The sequence below is a fragment of the Rhinopithecus bieti genome, unplaced genomic scaffold (genome assembly GCF_001698545.2).
Source record: "Rhinopithecus bieti isolate Rb0 unplaced genomic scaffold, ASM169854v2 scaffold_759, whole genome shotgun sequence".
Taxonomy (NCBI): domain Eukaryota; kingdom Metazoa; phylum Chordata; class Mammalia; order Primates; family Cercopithecidae; genus Rhinopithecus; species Rhinopithecus bieti.
This window is the reverse complement of record NW_016803631.1, coordinates 1624469-1647590: the sequence shown is the minus strand read 5'-3', so window position 1 is coordinate 1647590 and position 23122 is coordinate 1624469. Positions and strand designations below refer to the sequence as shown.

Sequence of the window (23122 nt, the reverse complement as noted above, 5' to 3'; positions counted from 1 at the left end):
TCTCCCCCTCCCACCTCTCCCCATCCCCACTCTTCCAATGACTTGCTCCTTCCTATTAGGTCTGGTTAAAGTCACATCTTCACTGAAGACCTTCCTTCCTCTGAAGAAAGATCTCTCTCAGGTCATACCACTTGTTATTCCATATCAATCCGTTTGATTTCTTCTCAGCACGTTCCACAGTTTGTAATAATTTTGTTTACTGTGTTGTCTCCTTCTCTTTATTATTATCTTTTTTTGAGACAGAGTCTTGCTCTGTCACCTAGGCTGGAGTCCAGTGGTGTGATCTTGGCTCACTGCAACTTCTGCCACTAGGGTTCAAGCATTTTTCATGCCTCAGCCCCCAAGTAGCTGGGATTACAGACATGTGCCACCATGTCCAGCTAATTTTTGTATTTTTAGTAGAAATGGGGTTTCGCCATGTTGGGCAGGTTGGTCTTGAATTCTTGGCCTCAGGCAGTTTGCCCGCCTTGGCCTCTCAAAGTGCTGAGTTATAGGTGTGAGCTACTGCATTTGAACTCCTTCTATTTATGTATTTATTTATGTATTTATTTATGTATTTATTTATTTAATTTGCTTTCTCTCCAGGGGGAAGTCATGTCATCTCCCTCTCTATAATGTAACCTTGGTAAGGGCAGGACCATGCCTATCTCCTTGACCACTTATCCCTAGTAGGATTGCCAAATTTAGCAAATAAAAATACAGGATACCCACTTAAATTAGAATTTCAGGTAATCCGTTAATTTTTTAGCATAAGAATGTCCAAGTATTGTGCAGAACATACTTACACTAAAAACTATTTGTGGTTTGTCTCAAATTTAAATTTAACTGGGCCGCTTATATTTCATCTGGCAATCCTAATCCTTAGGCCCTGACACATAGCTGACTCTCACTACATCTTACTGAATGAAAATTTGGTAGCAGCATATCAAAACTGCTACTATGGCAACAAAGCTGGGGAAATGTGCTAAAAGTACAGAACTGAAGTTGTGAAAAACATCATTTTCCATCATATTTCTGTTCATATTTGCCTGTCTTTTCACACCAGGAGACTCAAATCAACCCACATCCAAAGTCTTAGGCAGCATAGTACTCTGGGAGGGATGCTGACCATAGGAAGGGAACTGGTAGGTACAGCTTTTCACACAGTGGAAATTTTTGTCATGGCCTTGTACTTGGACCTTGATTTTCTTTGGCCCTTATCTCTCCAGACTGTGAGCTCCTTAAGGGGAGAGGCTGCTTCTTTTTATTCAACCCTCCATCCCCAGCATCTTTGTCTGTAGCTGGTAGTAAGGACTCAACGTGTGGTTACCGAATGGACTGATAAATGAGTGAAGAGTAGGATAACTAACTCTCCTGGTTTGACTAGGACTGAGGGGTTTCCTGGGATGCGGGTCTTTCAGTGAAAAAATTGATGTAGTCCTGTACAAACTGGGACAGTTGATCACCCTAAGAAAATGAGTGGTTCTCACTTCTTGGTGGCTGGTGTTCTTCTCCAGTATCATCATATTGGCTGCTACATGACTACCAAGATTAGACAACCTATTAGCCTGGTTCCTTATCCATTGAAAGCTGGATGTCTGAAGCGCTCATGATCCCCTAAATTTCCCCATGTCTGGATTGGCTCCTAAGAGCTTTGCCTTACCTCCAGTCTCAGCTCATGGTCTTAATGCTAGGCCTTATGGCCTGGTCTTGTGATATCTAGCACATGCCTGGACTTGTGCTCCTAGAATGAAGGCCTTCAGGCCAACCACATGGGAAAGGACCCTGGGGCTTGGTTCAATCTTACCAAGACTTACCTGACCTGCTGTTTGTTTCATCAAGACCTGATTATGACAATCACTACTTCCACAGAACACCAGCAAGTTTATTGAGTAATTAAGGTGACAGCCATAGAACTTTGCAAATGCGTTTCCGCAAAAGTTCTGAGTTACTTGACTATGAAAAGTCAGTTTTCATTTTAACCAACCCCTGTCCCCAATACTACCAGAAAGCATAAGATTCTGAAGAAACCTTCACAAATCTACTATTATGGTAGCAATGTTCCAGTCTCAATTAGGTTCTGTTGGATTCCTGGAATTGGGAGTGAAGTGGCTCTTGAGTGGCTCCCAGCACTTGTAGTAGTTCTCATCCAAACACCTGGAGGCCTTGAGTCCCCACTTGGTGACCGCTAGACTTAGAGATGATTCAAACATAAATGCCTAGAGGAAGTGAGGATGGAAATGAGAAAAAAGAGATGAGACAGATAATAAACACGTTTGATTAGATGTCAACAGAAGGTATGGGTAGGTAAAATCTTCCAATAACAAATCAAAGATTTGTGTGCTAGCATGGTGAGGAGAGCAGACTCAAGCCCTGAGTTGTGGCTCTGGCCCTACCATTTGTAAGCTGATGAGACCTGGTACAAGACCCTTAACTTCTCAGGGCCTCAATTTTCATTCTGTAAAATAAAATTCAGCCCTTAAGCTTCACATTGTCTTCATGGTATTAGGGAAGTAAGTCTGCTAGATCCAAGGGCAGACGTGGGAGAATCCTGGGAATATCCATCTTCTCAGGGACTTCATTTCCTGTGGCTATGTCCTTGTGAGGAAAGGCATACTTCCCATTTTACAGAGGAGGAATTAAGGCTGAGAGCTGGGAAACAACTTGCTTAAGGCGACAAGTCATGGCAGAGCTGGGATTTGAGCCTGTCTTTTCAAGACACTGACCAAAAGATGGGCTGGGAAAAAGAAAAAAAGAGGGAGTCCAGGGGGAGAGGGAGGTGAAGAAAATGGCAGGAATGGCTGTAACAATTTTAAAAGTCATATCTCAGAAGTGTCTGAAAGGTGGATGTTTCACTGTCAGGAGGTTTTTGTCCACAACAGAAAGAATATGCAAATACTCTGTGCATCTTAGACATTACAGCTTCATCAATTGCTGATTTTCTTACCCAACATGGCTTTAAAACAAAACAAAACAAAACCCCAAAACCAAACCCTACAATTCTTATATGCTCACATTTGGAAATTTGTAAAATATAGGCAGGCAAAAAGAAAATAATAGAATTATCTTGTGCCACAACCCAAAGCACCCACATTAATGTTTGGGCTCTAATATACATTAACTTCTTTTTGCCTAAAACAATGGATATGAGTATCCCTGCCTGAATTCCTGTGACAGACTTGATGGAAAGACTGGATGAGATCATATGGAAGTGCTATGCAAGTTATACAGCACTATTCAAGATGCAGAAAAGGCTTTCAATAAAATTCAGTATATCTTCATGTTAAAAACTCTCAATAAACTAGGCATTGAAGGAACATATCTCAGAATAATAAGAGCCACCCATGACAAACCCACAGCCAGCATCGTACTGAATGGGGAAAAGCTGGATGCATTCCCTTTGCAAACCAGCATAAGACAAGGATGCTCTCTCTCACCACTCCTATTCAACATAGTCTTAGAAGTCCTGGCAAAGAGCAATCAGGCAAGAGAAAGAAATAAAGTGCATCCAAATAAGAAGAGAAGAAGTCAACCTATCCCTGTTTGCAGATGACCTGATTCTATATTTAGAAAACACCATAGTCTTGGCCCGAAAGCTACTTCAACAGATAAACAACTTTCAGCAAAGTTTCATGATACAAAATCAATATACAAAAATCACTAGCATTCCTATACACCAACAACAGTCAAACTGAAAGCTAAATCAGGAATGCAATTCCATTCACAACTGCAACAAAAAGAATAAAATACCTAGGAATACCCCTAACCAGAGAGGTGAAAGCTCTCTACAATGAGAATTATAAAACACTACTCAAAGAAATCAGAGATGACACAAACAAATGGAAAAACTTTCCATGTTCATGGATAGGAAAAATCAATATCATTAAGATGACCATACTATCCAAAGCAATGTAAAGATTCAATGCTGTTCATATCAAAATACCAGAGACATTCTTCACAGAACTAGGAAAGACTATTTTAAAATTCATATGGAACGAAGAAAGAGCCCAAATACCCAAGGCAATCCTAAGCAAAAAGAACAAAGCAGGAGGCATCATGCTACCCAATGTCAAAGTATACTACAGGGCTACAGTAATCAAAACAGCATGGTAATGATACAGAAACAGGCACATAGACCAACGAAACAGAATAGAGAGCCCAGAAACAAGGCCGCACACCTATAACCATCTGATTTTCAATGAAGCTGACAAAAACAAGCAATGGGGAAAGGACTCCATATTCAAGAAATAGTGCTGGGACAACTGGCCAGGCATATGCAGAAGATTTAAACTGAACCCCTTCCATACACCATATACAAAAATCAACTCATCATGGATTAAAGACTTAAATGTAAAACCCCAAAACTATAAAAACTATGGAAGAAGACCTAGGCAAAACCATTCAGGACATAGCCATGGGCAAAGATTTCATGACAAAAACATCAAAAGCAATTGGCAACAAAAGCAAAAATTGACAAATGGGATCTAATTAAACTTAAGAGCTTTTGCACAGCAAAAGAAACTACCAACAGAGTAAATAGACAACCTACAGAATGGGAGAAAATGTTTGCAAATGACGCATCTGACAAATGTCTATATGTATGTCTATGTATATATGCCACATTTTCTTTATTCAGGCTGCCCTTGATGGGTATTAAGTTGATTTTATGTCTTTGCTATTGAGAATAGTACTGCAATGAATATTTGCATGTATGTGTCTTTATGGTAGAATGATTTACATTCCTTTGGGTAAATACCCAGAAATGGGATTGCTGGGTAGAATGGCAGTTCTTTTTTTAGCTCTTTGAGGAATCACCACACTGCCTTCCACAGTAGTTGAACTAATTTACACTCTCACCAACAGTGTATAAGTGTTCCCTTTTCTCTGCAACCTTAGCAGCATCTGTTATTTTTTGGCTTTTTACTAATATCCATTCAGACTGGTGTGAGATGGTATTTCATGTGGTTTTGATTTGCATTTCTCTAACGATATGTGATATTGAGCTTTTTTTCATTTGCTTGTTGGCTGCATGTATGTCTTCCTTTGAAAAGCATCTGTTCATGTCCTTTGCCCACTTTTTAATGGGGTTGTTTATTTTTTCTTGTAAATTTGTTCAAGTTCCTTATAGATGTTGGATATTAGACATTAGACATACATATATATGTATGTATATATATAATGGAATACTATGCAGCCATAAAAAAGAACAAGATCATGTGTTTCTCAGGAACACGATGGAGCTGGAGGCCATTATCCTTAGCAAACTTAGAGGAACAGAAAACCAAATATTGTATGTTCTCACTTCTAAATGGAAGCTAAATGATGAGAACTCATGGACACAAAGAGGGGAACAACAGACACTGGTGCCTACTTGAGAGCAGAGGGTGGGAGGAGGGAGAAAATCAGAAAAAATAACTATTGGGTACTATTTAGTACCCGAGTGATGAAATAATCTATACAATAAACCCCTGTGACATTAGTTTACCTATGTAACAAATCTGCACATGTACCCCTGAATCTCAAATAAAAGTTAAAAATAAAAAAAAAATATGTAAAAGAAAAAAATGAATAAGACCTAGCATTTGATAGCATAACAGGGTGATTATAGTCAATAAAAATTTAATTGCACCTTTTAAAATAACTGAAAGAGTATAGTTGGATTGTTTGTAACACAAAGGATAAATGCTTGAGGTAATGGATACCCCATTTATCCAATGATGTGATTATTACATATCATATGCCTGTATCATAATATCTCATGTACTCCATAAATATACTTATTATGTATCCATAAAAATAATAATAAGTAATAAAAATTTTAAAAAGCACTATTCAGACATAAGAATCATTATGGCTATTCCTATTGTCTCTTTGCTGGCTGCTTCTTAGCAGCCTCTCCATTTGGCTGGATTAACAAAAGCCCCATCCAGCTGACTTTGAAGATGGTATTGTATCAAGTTAATCTCTCCAAACAAGAATAAGGATAAGGCATATAGATAGACCTGGGTCTGAATTATACAATGGGAAATGGTGAGGACGACCAAAAGTTAGGTCTCGGTAAGATGTTGGACCCTTCGTCCTCAGGTATTCTGGCTCCTTGATACCCAGGGTCTCCCATCCTAATAGGAGAGCTCTTTCTCACTAGTAATTCAAAGCATTGCTCCTCATAGAAACAGCCCTGTCCTATGCCTCACTGTTGTAAAACACAGCTCCCTCATAACATTGACCACCCAAAGCCAAACTGGGGCACCAAAGGTTATTGAGTGGCAACTCTGGAAGAGCTTCCAGAAATGCACCTCCAGGAGACTTTAGAGGTAATAGCTTAACTAAGACTGCCAAACTGCATCTCATTGAGATGTAGGGGTTCTACAGAAACTCCATAGAGGCCCTTGAAAGGGGAAATAGGGCCAAAGCAAGCAAATGGGACTCTCTACACCCTCCTTTTGCAGAGGAGCTCCACCAACTCTGGCTCCAGGGTTGGGACTGAAAGCAAACTGCACTGGACAGATGGACAGATAATGCTCACTGCTTAGGGTAGTTTGCAAGCATGAAGCAGGCAAGTCTGTGCTATGGATTTTAAACCAGGTAGCATTTCAAGGCATTTGTTTTAAAAAGTAAAGCAAATTTGCATGTGATTTAGCATAAAATTACTCCCTGTGGATCATAAACTCTACCTCGAAGAATGCAAAAATAAAATCAAGCACCGCAGCCAACTGCAATTGTGTTCAGCCTCAATGTTTACAGACTGACACAGGAGGAATACAAAACAGGTTTTAAATCCCATCAGTTGCATCCATGCCAAAGCAGAGCAAAGAAAAATGAAAAAAACAGCTGAGAATTGCTTCTTACAAGCCCTGACTATAGTGAGGCAAGGGCTTTTTGACCCTCCTTGGCTTGAAACATGTGCTGAAGTGACATCCTGCCTCCGCTACTATTGTGGCCCTGGAGGATTACTTCAAAAAGCAGAAGACTCTGAGACATAGCATATTCCTAGGGCTGCATATGGATACAGGAAGAGGCTTCACATAGTATTAATAATGTTGCCTTACATTTGAATAGTGTTGGACAGTCTGTTAGGTTAACTTATAGCCATCTGCTGGGTTGGATACTATATCCATTTTATAGATGGGGAAAATGAAACACAGAGAAGCTAAGTGAGTTGTTCACGATCACACAGGAATGAAGAGATGGGATCTGAACTCAGAACCCATGTCTGACTCCAAGTCCGAAGATCTTTCTACACCACCACAACAGAAGTCTAGCATATACACAAGGATGTGTGTATATATACATGGAAATGTACTTATGCAGTCATGTAACTCTCCCCTTTTTGACTCCTCCTCTGTGACTTTGGAGAAATGAAAAATGGCCACCTCTTTCAGCAAGCGTGGGGAGTTCAGAGGCCGCCGGAATCTGGCAGTTAACATACTTACCATGGTGCCATCGGCAATCCTCTCAGGTGCCAGCTTGGCCTTGCTGGCCTTCTCAAAGCAGTCAGCATCAGGTCCATGGGGGGTCATTGTGCTGTGCAGACTGCCTCCACCTGGCAGGAACCCACCTTGCTTTGCCTCATAGTGACCTCGGATGAGTCCCATGAACTCACTCATGCAGTTCCCTGGGAAGGTTGAAGCAGGATTATTTTTATTATCCAAGGCAAGACCAGTAAAACACAAAGATCCCTTAAGCATTATTTGTGCAGAATTCCAAGAACATAGGAGAAACTAATAAATTGTATAGGATTAATAAAGAATGTGGATTGACAGAAGAACAATCACAAAACATTCATATTGGCATTCTTGGCAGGCATGGCTCTACTCCATGGCCATGTGGATTATCAGAGGTCTTGAGTTCCACTATCTGACAGGAATCAGGCTAGATCTAAAGAAAATCAGGGCCCAGAGAAGACAATAATAATTAAAATGCTAGTCATAATAAAGAGTGAATGTACTCTATCATGTAAGCTTATAAGCCCTCTATCAAAGTTATCTTATCTCCCAGATCATAACCCTTTCCCAAGCAGCTCCACTGTAGGACACAGCAACACCATATTTCTAATTCCCAATCTAGAAGGCTTAGATTGGGTGTGTGTGTGTTTTGATGGATGATGATGTAATGAAAAGAACTCCAGACTTAAAGTCCATTATCAGATGATAATCTGTGTGAAAGAATCTTGGTATGTGTATAAAACAGACTATAAATGCTATTTATTATAACAAATATTATCTTCTATAGATGAATCTGTTATCCTCTTGTTTTTCTGTTCTTCAAAATGTCTTCTGGATTTGTTTTTATTTTTTCTATTTCCATTGATACCCTATTCATAGAGTCCTAAATCTTAAAATTGGAAGGGATCCTTACTTCTACTCAATGTAGAAGAAATTTCTCTGTCTTTCCTGACTGATAACCTCCTGGGCTCTGCCTGGATGTGAACGGAAGCTTTCCACTCTACAAAGCATATTATATTATTGAAGAGCTCTGTGTGTAAGAAAGCTCTTATATTAAATGGAAATTTGCTTTTATATGAGTTAAATTCATTGGTCCTAGTTGTGCTTTCTAGAGTTACACAAAATTTAACAAAAATCACCATGCTTCCACTCTTCCAATCTTATGCTGCTGTTGAAATAAAGTTCTTTATTAGAGTAGCAATACAATAGAGCAGGAATTAAAGAAATATAACACCTGAGCAAATTTAAGTGTCTTTGCATCTCAAACCACACATCTACTCACCCATTCATTCATCTGTCCTTTTCCCACTTCACCCATCTGCCCATCCAGCCAGCCAGCATATATAATTAGATACTGTGCTGGGTACCGTGAGACAGAGATGAACAAGAAATAGCTTTTAAAGCTACTTAAAAAAGAATTAATTAACAGCAACAACAACAACACAGCCTTTAAAGCTACTCATAGTCTGTCCTGTGAGAGTACTGAGAGTGCAAACTAAGGACGGAGTAGAGAGATGTGGCAGTGGCAACCCTTACAAAATTACACTGGACAGGATGCATGCCTGCCCTCTTGCTTACATGTGCAGTATAACCAAGTGCCAAATGCTTTTATAATTTACTAAGCAACCACACTCACCCTGCTCAGAAACAGAAAGCTACTGCAGGCCCCTACAAAGTGAGTGAGAGTTTGTGAGCTCCTGCTGAAGAGGGAGACCCAGAGACCATAGCTCTACTTGTTTCTCTATGAAGTGGAAATACAGAAAAAGCAGCAAATGTAAGCATAAAGTGTCTATGTTTTAAAAACAGTTCAGCTCATGACTTAAATTTGGTGTCACGCTCCTTGCTCTAGTATGTGTCCTCAGGGTCACCTTCATGGCTTAATTTTAAGAAGAGAGCAAAATAGAGTTCAGCTTTGATCTGAATATGCATTTAGATAGCAATGAGCTTGGTGATGACATTTCTATATCATTTTCTATATTTCAAAGGACAGTGGGAGGATAGACCTTGCCTTTCTGATTAAAGCTGAATCTAGTTGACTAAGGCACATGAAGATGACCGGAGGCAATATTTCTATAGAAATAATTCTCCATTTTCTCTTATAATAAAGTCACATCAAAGTAGCAAAGATTTTGAGTATTGCCAAGGCAATATTTTTAACATCTCTGGAAAACTCTTTTCTAACCTGGGGTTCTGGGGTTTTTTCCAATTAACTCAGAGCACCCATACCTTTATAAGATCTACCCTGGGGCCAAATTTACTTTGAGAGTCATTAAAAAACTACAGGAGGCATCTCTCAAGGTTATTTGTGTCAGGAAGTCTGAACTACAAATAAAAATTAAGGAGTGGGTTGAGACCCTATAGCACAGTAGCAAACTTGTCTAAATCAGATGACTCTATTATTCCTCCACCTAGGGCCGGGGACACGCCCTAGGCCAGTATTTCTCAACAAGCAGTCTGTAAACCTCCTTCATCAGAATCCCGACTTGCCAGTGAAAAAATGCAGATTCTGGCCAGCCATGGTGGCTCACACCTGTAATCCCAGCACTTTGGGAAGTCAAGGCAGGTGGATTGCTTGAGTTTAGGAGTTCGAGACCAGCCTGGACAACATGGCGAGATCCCATCTGTGCTAAAAATGCAAAAAAATTAAAAAATTAAAAAAAAAAGCCAGCTGTGATGGTGCACACCTGTGGTCCAAGCTACTCAGGAGACTGAGCAGGGAGGATCACTTGAGCCTAGTGGGTGGAGGTTGCAGTGAGCTGAGATTGTGCAACTTGCACTCCAGCCTGGGTGACAGAGCGAGACCCTGTCTCAAAAAAAAAAAAAAAAAAAAAAAGGCAGATTCAGCATCACTTGGGAATTTGTTAAAAATGCAGATTCTTAGGTCCTATCCCAGACCTACTGAAGCAGAAATTCTGAGGATGGAGCCCAGTAATCTGTGTTTTAATAAACCTTCCAGCTGACTCTGACACATGGTAAAATGTAAGAACCACTACAGGCACACAGAGTAACCTCAATAAAAGAACAAGAGTGAAACAGTGAATTATTAAGGAATAGCATGTGAAGTACAGACTATAAGCCAGGGCAATTTTCTCTCCTTGACAACAGGCTGTAGGTCACTAACTTCCAGGAGGAGAAAAGTTAGAGTCCTTAGTAGGCTTGACATTTTTTAGAAAGGACTTATGATGCTATTCACAAAATAGCTGGTGTCTTTGCAGTGGTAACTGATTGTTTTCTTTTCTCTACCATGATGGTGTCACCTGAAAAGGGGGATGCTGGCATTTGACCATGGAGTGGCCTTCGTCTGTCCTGAGGGCCTTCATTCCTGATGCTATAAGATAGCTAAATTGGCCATTCAGTGCACTGTTGTTTTCTGTTGAGCCCTGACACCTGGGAACTGGTATATATAGAGAGGGACCTAATATAAACAGAAGGCCCTGGAGTTTACTAAAGAAAGGAATTTGTTTTCTAGAATGTCCCAGGTGGAACGCCTCTTAGAGTCTTCCCAGAAGTCTATGTACAAAAAAATGCACACTCCAGGAAGTAGAATTGCACATTGACCTTTGACTGGATTTTCAGCTAGCTATTGCACAATTAAAAATGTCAACCTCATTAGGTACAGCCATGAAGTACTTTATTTATTCTTGTTGACACATTCACTTATTAAATAAATATTTTATTAGAAGCATGCTATATATCAGGCACTATGCTAGCCATACCAGTTAGTAGTCATGAGTGTTTGCTCTGGTGTCAGACAGCCTGTAATTAAATCCTGACTCTGCACTTAACTTGCTGTGAGTCCTTGAGAGAGTTACTTAATCCCTCTTGTGTCAGTTTAATTTTCTGAAAAAAGGGGCAGGGGGGACAATAATACTACTTGTCTCTTACAATTATTATAAACACTTCATGAGTTAGTTTTTTAAAAAACTTGTAACAGGGCCATAGAAATTGGCCAATAACTATCAGGTGCTAAGAATAATAATATTAATAAAATAAAAATAGATTTGTTAGGTCTTGTACTAGGCAACAAATATTCTGCAGAAACTCTTTCCAGAATAGAGTCCATTTCCTAATGTAGGCTGCAGTCTGCTTTGCCCTGCCAAAATAATTGGAGAATGCACATTTCTGTCTTTCTCTCTCTCTCTTTTTCTTTCTCTGGTTCTCTGAACTAGACTTAGGTGATGAACTTTCCCAAAACAACAGACTAACTAACAATTTCCCCAGCATTCCCCAAAACAAAACATCTAAAATGTGAGGAAACTTGTTTAGAAGCCTTTCTAACAAGGCTTCTAAACTTTACCAGCCTTTCTGCCTCTTACAGGGACAGAGAAACCGGGAACCAGGCTCAGAGTCAATGCATCACTATTGATATAATTTGGATGTACGTTCCCTCCAACTCTCATGTTGAAATGTGATCTCCGGTGTTGCAGGTGGGGCCTGGTAGGAGGTGTTTGGGTAATGGAGGCAGATACCTCATAAATGACTTGATGCCGTCATGACGGTTATGAGTGAGTTCTCACTCTATGAGTTCACATGAGGCTTGGCTGCTCAGAAGAGGCTGGGACTTCCTCTTTTCTCTCTTGCTTGCTCTCCTCATGTGATACGCCAGCTCCCCCCTTGCCTGCCACTATGATTGTGTTTCCTGAGGCCTCATTGGAAGCAGATGCCAGCACCATGCTGTTTGTACAGCCTGCATAACCATGAGCCAAATGAACCTCTTTTCGTTATAAATTAAGTAGCCTCAGGTATTCTTTATAACAACGAAGAATGGACTAACACAACTACCATCCCTTAAAGAGATTAAAGCTTGGGGATCAGCACTAGGCCTTGTGAGGCAGGATCCTGAATTCAAGCCAGGGTAGGTGTCCAGAAACAACCCAGGCATTATTCCCAATGGGTAGTGCTCACTGCTTTGTTGTCTCTTTGGCTTGCAAATGTGGCTTGGTAAAAGAGAGACTTACTATGGTAATAAGGAGGCCTGAAGGTCTTATCAGCAACCCCCCATCGAGGTGGAAAGATGACAAAATCAGCGATGGCCACTCCAGGGCGGACAGACTTGGCAGTCAACACTGTGAAAATGGATGGGTCCTGTGAACACACAAGGAGAGACTGAATGCACGACGCAAGGGAGGTGACAGGACAATGACACATATTTCATGCATACATGAAGGTGTTTGCAAGTGACATGCTAACTTCTTTTTATTTATTTATTTTTATTCAACTTTTAATTTCAACTTTTATTTTAGATACAGGAGTACATGTACAGGTTTGTTACACGGGTATATTGTGTGATGTTGAGGTTTGGGGTAGGGATCTGATATGGTTTGGCTGTGTCCCCACCCAAATCTCATCCTGAATTATAGTTTCCATAATCCCCACATGTTGTGAGAAGGACCCAGTGGGAGGTAATTGAATCATGGGAGTGGGTTTTCCTGTGCTGTTCTCGTGATAGTGAATAAGTTTCACAAGATCTGATGGTTTTATAAAGGGCAGTTCCCCTACACATGCTCTCTTGATTACTGCCACATAAGACATGGCTTTGCTCCTCCTTCGCCTTCTGCTATGATTGTGAGGCCTCCCCAGCCGTGTGGAATTGTGGATACATTAAACCCCTTTTTCTTTATAAAGTACCCAGTCTCAGGTATTTCTTCATAGCAGTATGAAAATGGACTAATACAGGATCCCATCACCCAGGTAGTGGGCATAATATCCAACAGGTAGTCTTTCTACCCTCCCCCTTCTAGTAGTCTCCAGTGTCTATTTTTCTTATATTTATGTCCAGGGGTGCTCAGTATTTAGCTCCGACTTATAAGTGAGAACATGCAGCATTTGGTCTTCTATTGCTGCATTAATTTGCTTAGGATTATGGCTTCCAGCTGCATCCATGTTGCTGCAAAGGGACTGCCTAATTTCTGATCAAACAACAGAAGTCTGGGCTTGTCATCAAGGTGCAGTAATCACTCATATGACTTTTTCCTCTTGCTGTGCTTGAGGCAAAATGAATTAACACCAGCTGAAAGGATTCTGAACTGCTTTTTCACCCTGCTGAGCCCACATTATATGCAACCTATTACCCTGTGGGTCTGAGAACCAATAGTGCCTGCTTCTCAATCTCAGGTCAAGTTGACTGGAGCTGAGATGTGCGGCAGAAGAGATGCTCAGAGCGAAGTGGAAATAGAAATAAAGTAAAATCCAAGTTTTGGTGTAGGTGTGCTCCTCTTTGGGAGAACACAGAGATTCCAGATTGTATCCATTGGCAGAAAAGTCTGAGAAGTGGTTCATTGCTTTCCTACCTTTGTTTGACTTTCAGGTCTAAAACACATCATTTACGTCACTAGTCTTCATAGTGGTAGCGTAGGATGGAATAGGTTGAGGGACGAGATTATACTTTTGAAAAATCTTCAGAATTATTTAGTGAAAAGTTTGAGATTCAATTTAATTGAAATCAACAATCATGTTCCCTTTCAGATGCGATGCAAGAGTCTGGAGATTCAAAGATCATGGGGATCGATTTCCTGCTTCTTTAGCATTAACTGGGCGGTGGCGGCTGGGCAGTTAATTCTACCTGAAAGGGTCAAAGAGGGCTTCAAAGAGGAGGTGACATTTGAGGTAAGTATTCAAGAATGAACAGAAAGAAAGAAAAAGAGAGAGAAAAAGAGAGAGAGAGAGAAAGAGAGAGAGAAGGGAAGGAAGGAGGGAAAGAAGGAAGGAGCACATGTACCCTTGAACCTAAAATAAAAGTTTAAAAGAGAGAGAGAGAGAGCGGAGAAACCTACACATGTACCCTTGAATCTAAAATAAAAGTTAAAAAAAAAAAAAAGAAAAGAAAGGAAGGAAGGAAGGTAGGGGGGATGGGAGAAAAAGGGAGGGAGGGAGGAAGGAAGGTAGGGGGGATGGGAGAAAAAGGGAGGGAGGGAGGAAGGACTGAGGAAGTGGGAAGGAAGAGAAATGACATTTTAATCACAGAAAACACATGAAAGTGCACAGAGATTATGTTAAGAGGAGATAAGGCTAAAACCCCAGTGCATTGACAGAAGGGAGAGGAACAAGAGGTGATACTGGAAAATGAGTCCAGGGACAGATGGTGAAGAGCATCAAACACCACGCTTCAGAGCTCAGACTTAATCCTAAGCCATGGGAAACTTGCAAAGGCTTTCTAATGAGTACAGTGGTAGCATGATCAGAACTGAATTTTGGAAAAATAATTATAGCAGCAATACAGAGAAGATTGCACCTGTGTAAATTCAAATAAAAATAAACCCAACACTTATTGCTGTGAGCACTGACATTTCTGCATCTGTTGTGGGAAATGGTCTAAACTATTCAAGCAAAGGTAGTGAAGCAGCAAAGGTGGTGAAGCAGCAAAGGTGGTGAAGTAGCAAAGGTAGTGAAGCAGCAAAGGTGGTGAAGCAGCAAAGGTAGTGAAGCAGCAAATCAAACTTTATCAGTGTCTCAGGATCCTTTCTCGTGCTGTTTGTTTGGGGTCTGATATCTCACTTTTCTTTTCCCCTTTGCTTTTATTAAGAGTTGCTGCTGTTCGGAGAGGTAGTTTTGTCCCCCCAGAGATAAACTGAACTAGCTCAGGATGATCCTTTTGCCTCTGAGTCTCTGACTTCTGCTCTAATCATCCTTCCAGCCTGTGGATTAAGTTCATCTCTTATGAAGTGGGCTGCAGAATGAACTGCCCCCCACCCCCGGATCTCAGAACCATCACTTTATTAAGAATGTAGGGTCTTGGGAGCCTGCACTGTAGACCAGACACCTATTTGTGGCCCCCTAACTGAGTGGAAAATACGACCAAGTTCATGCTCTAGAATTTCTTTGGTTGAAACTCAAGCACTGAATGTTATGAGTAACTTTACAAGTGGGCTGTTCGTTCTGTCACTGCCAAATACAGCCAGGAGTGAAGGCACTGGGGTGAGAAGTCAGAGATCGTAGAGGAGACTCTTGAGAGTTGTGAGGTCAGAGACTTCTTCAAATTCACAAAGTTCCTTTCTCCTCATTCTACCACCGACATTACCACGTGGTTGTTTTGGGGGATAAATTTTCCAGAAAGAAACTGTTTATCCACTTAGTTTGGCAAACACAAGTCAGAGTATCACGAATGTCCTGTAGAGAATGAAGCTGTGTTCACAGGGGAATGTTGAGTATCTGGCTTGGCTCCCCTACTAGCTATATTATTTACTCCTTCACCATAAGACAAATGACTATATCTAGGGCTTCCAACGATGACACTGGAAATGTTAGATCTGTAAATGTCAGGAGTCTACTGTGGACCCCTCCCACCAAAGTGTTGCCTCACCCCAGTGCCCCTACAGGGTTCAGACTTACTGCATGGTCAAAGGCCACTGAGTTGATAACCATGAAATTCTTCAGGTTGTACTTGTAGGGTGTATAATTCCCGTGCCAGGCCACAACATTGAATGGGGAGACATCCTAATTACAAAAAGCAGGAAAGGATGATTTTACCATCTAATGCTTTTGTAGCTGTGATCCCACAATATGTACTGGGCATACCTCTCTCTTCTTTTGATTTGATTTTGTTCTTGATTTAATTTTACTGTCCTTTGGGAGAAGTACAACCCTGAATCATTTTGTGGTTGCTCCACACACCCTCTACTTAGCCACTAACCCTATTTTTCTGGTTCATAAGCTGCAGCTGCCTTCTGATCACAAATGCAGCAGAAGCACAGCACATTCTCCAAGTAGTGCCTTTTCAACAATTTTTAACCTAACTGTGAGGATCTGTAGATGTCAGCAATTCTCAAACAATCTGGGCTACCTTCTGTTTCCTGGAGCAGAGAGTACCTGCTGTGATACTTCTCCAGGTAATTTCAGCCTAGAGGAACTTGCAATAGACACAGTGCCTGGGTTGGTGAGTCCAGGAGAGGGGAGAAGGCCTCTAAAAGTTCCCACTCCAAGGACTTGAGATTTCAGAGCAATCCTAACATAATACTTCTTGGTCCTGTCCTGGTGTAGAAGAGGATCAGTGTTCTGCTATAGGAAGGTGGTCCCTTCTGTATCTATGGGTCTGAAAGCTCTAAAGATTTTAATGAAGGCACTACTCATAGAGGCATGGTTAGGGTTAACCGGAATGACTAGAAGTGTTGAGGTATCTGAGCCTAGCAATAGTGGGAAGACACTGCCATTCCTGGGCATGTGGAATAAGGAGGGAAATACTGTTATAGTACTTCAGCAAGAGCTAGGACTATAAAGAAGGGTGCTACCCAGTGGTGTGCTGGTAAATATTTAACAACTAGCACTCTGAAAAAATATATAAAGCATTGACATATAGTGTTTACTGATTTTTAAGGTGGATATAGTCTCACCATGATGATTTTCCAGCTAGCAATATGACATCACTGAATACAGAGTTGGACAGAAGTGTGCATATCAGCTTTTGCAAGTCACTATGAATCAGCTCCAGCATACCACTAGGGCTGTCCAACAGGAACTGAGGTCATATGGGGGATGCAGCTACTGCCAGAAACACAGTCCTAAACAGGGAGGAAGCAGGGGAAGAAATCTCCCAATTTGTCTTTTCTCCTGCCTTGCAGTTTCCTGTGGGTTGAACCCAACAGAAGCCAGCTGGCTAGGGAGCCCGGGTGATACAGTTAACCTTCCAGGACACAGATCATGGCAAGAGGGAGAATGGATCAGTGGGGACTCACACAGAGAATAACCAGCACAGGGTCTACCTGGAAAGTGCAAACCTTTCTGGAGGAGATACTGGCTGGTTCTAGAATTGTGGTTCTTTAACAATTGTATGTAAACAATGATCTGGGGAACATGCTTAAAATGAATGTAGGTTTCCATGTCCCGTCTCCAGAGCTTATCATTTTTTGCAAGGCTAGAGTAGTATCTGAGGATCTGCTTTTTTTTTTTTTTTTTTTGAGAGGGAGTCTTGCTCTGTTGCCCAGGCTGGAGTGCAATGGCGTGATCTTGGCTCACTGCAACCTCTGCCTCCTGGGTTCAAGCGATTCTCCTGCCTCAGCCTCCCAAGTAGCTGGGATTACAGGTGTGCACCACCACATCTGGCTAATTTTTGTATTTTAGTAGAGACAGGGTTTTGCCATGTTGGCCAGGCTGGTGTTGAACTCCCGACCACAGATGATCCATCTGCTTCGGCCTCCCAAAGTGCTGGGATTACAGGGGTGAGCCACCGCTCCCGGCCTAGGATCTGCATTTTAAACAAGTCTCCTTGAGGGTTTCTGATGCAAATAGCCCCGGAATTTTGAGAGACCCTGACCCAGAGAAAATGAAAATAACAATGTGTCTGCTTCAAGGGTTAGTTTTAAGTGCCACACTGGTTGGCCTCAGCTGGTTGGCATTATCTCTAGATGTTGCCTGAGAAGAATAACATAACTTGGACAATATAAGGAAATAATGCTAAACAGAAGAGATCTTTGGGTTCTTCTTATTATATGATTATTTTATTCTAATATATATTCAGTATATTTCATAATATGTTATAGAGTCCATATTACATTGTTGTTATTATTATTCATTAATATCTGTGCCTTTGCTTGTGTCCTGAATTTGCCAGCCTGGTGGTACAAACTAAGCCAAGCTAATTAACTGAATTCTACTTGTTTTGTAGAATTGCTTGTATTTGAAATAGGGTGGTATTGGACAGTATAAATCTTGGTTGATCTGTTAACTCATTTCCTTTTCAGAACATATTATGCTGCCCATATATTATGTTTTCCATACCATTTATAGAGACCTACATATTGCTAAGATTTTCATTGCTTGGTGAGTAGAAAGGGCACAGCCTTTGGAGTCAGACAGATATGGGTTCAAATGCTGGTTCTGCCACTTACTGTGAAGTTGGTAAATTATTTATCATCACTGGCCTTTTTCATGACTATGAAGATACCATTGACTACTAGAACTATTTGCTTTATCTGTAGTGCCATAGTGGTATGATAACAATGAAAGGATATATGTAAAGTTTCTAATACTCGCCTTGGCAATCAGTAAGTGCTCAATCACTCTTCATTTCCTCCCCTGCCTGCCAACCCTCTTACTTTACCTGTTTGGCAGCAAACAGCTTGCCCTGGTATTTATTAATGACAGTGTAACCACCTGGTACTTGGCGATCCTCATACCAGGCAACGGGTATCAAGAAATCACGAGGATTGGCCAAGCCATTGGCCCCTAGAACACAGTAACCCAAAAGTCTTTTAGAAACTTCCAAAACATAGGAAAGATGCCCATGGTTGCATGAAGAGAAAGGCTTTCTTTCATGTCAAGAGCCACTCCACAAATTGTTTTCATTGCTCAAAGATTCACTGGATTTCCAGTCTGGTACCTTTTAGGAAGACCCAAGGAATCTGGTCAGAAAAAAATTCACAAAAACCAGCATTACCTTCTAAGGTTGTGGAGTGACTCTGGTTGACAAAACCACCTTATATGCATTACCTTATCACTACAGGTGAGGGGAAGGGAAAAGAGAAAGAGACCTGAAAAGAGGAAAAGGGAATATCTGATAGAACTCCAGAACTTTTTCTTTTGAAGGAACGCTTGAATACTCTAGAACTCATGACAGTCCTTGATCTCAGATAGGAAGGGTTACACGCTGTTGCCTAAGGCATGCCTCTCTCCTTAGAATTCAGATTCCAAGTCTGAAAACTGCTCTCCAGCCTGAAAAACCCTGTCTGCCACTCAGGAAGAAGTATTTAGGACCTGCCTGCTTACCTTTGGTTAGGAGTGAGTGTTTCCTCCAGAGAAAGAAAATAAATCAAAAGAGCAAACATGAAAACGTACATGCAAAAACAATGTAACTCTGACAGGAGCCAGCTGAGGAGTGTTTTACCATTTCCAGCTCCTGGGGTTAAAAAAAATAAGCCCCCGGCTGGTTAGCAAATTATAGATATTTTCCAGAGGGTACATGTTCCATGCAACCTGGAGGCTATGCTGACTATAGAGCAGCAGGAAGCCAGAGCAGAGTGGGAAGAGTGGGCGGTGAACAGGATGACAGACGGCCCACCACGGCTCCAGCTGCCTCTTGCTGCCTCCCACCTTCCTCTGCATATTTGGATTCCTCAGGGGAGTTGACCAGAAGGCACACACTGGCCTGTCCCTGTTTGCTCTAAAAAGCTGTTGACAAGGAAGGGAAGAACTGGGAGATGTGACCAAAGAGGAAACCAAGGGCCAATTTTCCCAGTCACTCCTTTCACTCCAAGAGACAGTTTGAGAACCCCTCCTAACATTTTCACTTCCTCCAGCTTGCCAGAAGAATGGGGGCTGGGGGGACCTTGGTTCACTTTTGAATGTTTTGATCTGCCTCCTGGAGTGTGGTTTCTAGATCCTTCATAGCACTGAGTTACGTACTTTTTTGACTGCTAAGTGTGCGGATTTGGTGGGGTGTACACAGAGGTTTGTAGACTCTGTGTCACCCAGTCCATCCCTCCTTTCCATAGGAATACAGCCCAGGGAGTTTTTATGGCCTTCCTACTTTATAGTCTTACAATATACAAAACAAAAGCAACCCAAACCAATCCATTAAAATCTCACTGACTTGACAAAAAGATCTTCCTCGTAATCACAAAGCTCATTCTCACTTGTATGCTTTTGCAAAGCTGTTCCCTTTCCTCTTTACTCTCCTCAACTTTTCATAAAGAATTAGTCAAATTCTCATCTCTTCTGTGGAGCTGTTTTTGGCAACCCTAGCCCACAGTAACCCAAACTTCTATATTCATTCCTGTACACACTATGCAACCAGAAATCTATTACATGCTGCCTTTATCTCCAATGCCTATATACTATTCTAGAGAGATTTATAATGGATTGGTTTGGGTTGCTTTCTGTTCTGCACATATTTTCTGGCAGACCCTTGGTCTAGAGAAGAATTTGGAGAGAAAAGTGGAAGTTTGAGTGAGACAGTGAAGGGAGAAGGATGTTTAACTTTCATGCAATTATCTGTGTCCTACATCTCAAGCGAGGCTTAGAGGCTTGCAATGAAGATTTACCAATTGGTCCAAGGTCAGGTAACTCAAAGTGGACACCGTAGACCTCCAAGAGGTAGCCCCTGGTCTCCTCAAAGACATCTATGCTGAACCGCATTCCTCTCTGGAATGGAAAGCAGACACTGGTGAGCCTTCTGAAATCACAGCTGTAGTTATAAAGAAGCTGCCCAGAGCCATAGCCTGTCCCAAATGCAAAAGTAAAGCTCTGGTTTATTGAGCTGCTTGGGAGGTTACCAGAGCAAACATGAGTTAAAAAGAAAAACTTAAATCCTAATCACATATTGACCCAAGCCAATTCTAGTCTACCCTCTCATTGGGTGCAGAGATAACGGAAGCCTGATTTAGCCACATTTAAAAAAAAATGTCCACCTTCACTGCCTCTACTGCCATTAGTGGGAACAGGGCCTTATCCAGAGTGTATGTAAATATTTAGGAAAGTGCAGTGACAAGTGGTCTTTGTTTTAGAATTATGTGCTATAATTAAAACAAAGCAGGCACCTGAGCTTGCTTACTCTTCAGCACATGGAACCTTCTGCATAACTCAAATTCCCTTCTCGTTGCCCAGACATGACAGAGTAATTTTAGAGTTGGAAATAGCAGCAGCTGAAACATCTGACTGCTCCCAAATTAGTGAGAGGCAGGGAAGAGAAGGGGACACATCACCAACCTGAATGACGCAGATCTCATTGGGCTGTACAAGCATCTTGCCAAACTCGGTGTAAATGAGAAGGTTCCCTTTCTGGGGAACTGAACAAAAAAAGACAGGGCAGTGGTGAGCAATTCTTTTGGTGTGATAACCATTTCATGAACAGGAAAGGCTTAAGGCTGCATTTGCTTTTTCATTCCAAATGAAAAGAGCTTTCTTGAGTCTCTTGGGGAAAAAGATAAATTCTGACAACTTAGATTAGCTATTTTCCTATCTAGAAGAATGTGAATAAAACAATGACTCTGCTTTTTTGGTCACCAGGCAAGAAACTTGTATATGCACAATTTTGTGACATGGCCAAAAAGGGGTAGCAGAAATAGTATGGAAAATCACCCATTTCTGATAGTTCCAGTGAAAGGCTGACGTTTGCTTGTGTAACATATACACCAAAATTGATTCCAAAATATTGATACTAAAAAAACCATCAAATATAATAGGCAGACCAGAACAATCTCTGATAGACTTTACATTTTAGATGGTCTCATGAAAATTTGAATTTAAATTGCAGTTACTAATGATAAATGGGCTTTTACTGAGTGAGTTTGAAGGCAAATACAGTTACCTTAATAAGTTAATCCTGTTAGTATTAGTCTTCATTTCTTTTCAGCTGCCCAGGTCTCCCACATCAGAAAGGTCCAGAAGGGAAGGGCAAAGACAGAGAGACAAGGAAATAGAGTAGGAGCTTTGAGGTACACTAGAAATCTTTTCCAGACCACCTGTGGCCTCTAGACCTCAGTCTCTGGATTGCACTAAATGAAATAAGACAGATTGGAGAATGAAGGAAAATAATGTGCATAAAATTAGAAAGCAGCTTGTAGTTAGGGGTCAATTAACAGTGAGGAGGTCTGAAGTCTTCAGAACTCACCAATCAAGAAGTCCCCATCTGAATTGTAAAAGCATCTGAAATATATAGAGTAATTCTTGTGATTTTCATTTCTAACATTATCTAGACAAATTACTTCATAACACAAATCATTGTTTAGTGCCTATGTACCAAGCTCAGAGCTGGGTATAAAATGGGGAGCAAAATGACCCAGGCTCTGCCCTTGTGGAACTTAGAGTCTAGTGGGGAGTCAGAGAGCAATCAAGTAATTACAGAACAATATCACTGCAGACAGTAGTGATCCTGTGAAAATCAATTTCAAGGGAATGAAAGAATAGGGACTTGGTTAGTTTGAAGAATCAGCAAAGGCTTCTTCAAAGAAGGGACACATTTGACCTGAGATCTGAAGGTGTTATCTAGGTGAGGGCTTGGAGAAAGGAAAGAATGCTCCAGGCAGAAGGAACAGCAAGTGCAAATGCTTAGAAGGAGGAGGGCACGTGGCAGGTTGAAAGAAGTGAATGAAGCCCAGTATGGCTCAAGTGGAGAGAGTGGAGGTGGGCTGATATGAAATTTGACCCAAAGAGAGGCCTCCAGAGCCTTGTCATAGGGCTGTGATCTTGTCCCTGATTCATGGCTCACAAATCGCCATTGGGCTTTGGACACAAATGGTCCAGTTCCAGAGGTAGTGTATAATAAGGCAAGAATGCCATTTGCATACTTTGTTTTGCAAAGCCAGTATATAAGTTCCTCTACTTAGGAACTTTAAGCTTACACAGAACTATTAGCTGAAGCCAAAGTCGGGTAGCCTGCTACCAACAGGTGGTCCTAAAGGAAACTCACACAGTGTGACCTGGGACTCAAGAACAGCCCTGGGGAATCTTAGAAATTAAGGATGTTCAAAGGCACATGTTCTCAGGATCTCCTGAGGGCTGGGTCATGGGTCACTGGTCACTCATATTTGGCTCAGAATACATCAATTCAAATATTTTACATATTAAAAGTTCGACTACTTTTGTCGACAATAATTTGGCACCTGGACAAATTGGGCCTCAGAGAAGACTCAGAACCCTTAAGGAGTTGCCTGAACTCAGAGATAAGGTACCAGCAGGGACCCATTGAAAGCACCTTCAACTTTGGGCTTCTCCTCTGATGGAACTAAGTCCTCCTGAGCCCTGTTTCGTTGACAGTTCTTGATTTTTTC

The 23122-nt window shown here is 41.3% G+C and overlaps 1 protein-coding gene across 4 annotated transcripts in view; it reads right to left on the bottom strand.

The window, feature by feature from the left end:
* Window positions 1-1840: 1840 nt before the first annotated feature.
* Window positions 1841-23122, bottom strand: part of HGD (homogentisate 1,2-dioxygenase) — a 55299-nt gene continuing 34017 nt past the window's right edge. For all 4 annotated transcript variants that reach the window (XM_017891293.1, XM_017891285.1, XM_017891280.1 and 1 more), the window contains exons 7-14: window positions 21964-21998; window positions 21060-21139; window positions 20396-20495; window positions 18457-18581; window positions 15753-15857; window positions 12383-12509; window positions 7413-7594; window positions 1841-2198 (exon numbers count right to left, since the gene is read on the bottom strand). In XM_017891293.1, coding sequence (XP_017746782.1) covers window positions 2049-2198; window positions 7413-7594; window positions 12383-12509; window positions 15753-15857; window positions 18457-18581; window positions 20396-20495; window positions 21060-21139; window positions 21964-21998 — 904 coding nt within the window. In that variant the 3' untranslated portion in view covers window positions 1841-2048. The remainder of the gene's footprint in view (window positions 2199-7412; window positions 7595-12382; window positions 12510-15752; window positions 15858-18456; window positions 18582-20395; window positions 20496-21059; window positions 21140-21963; window positions 21999-23122) is intronic.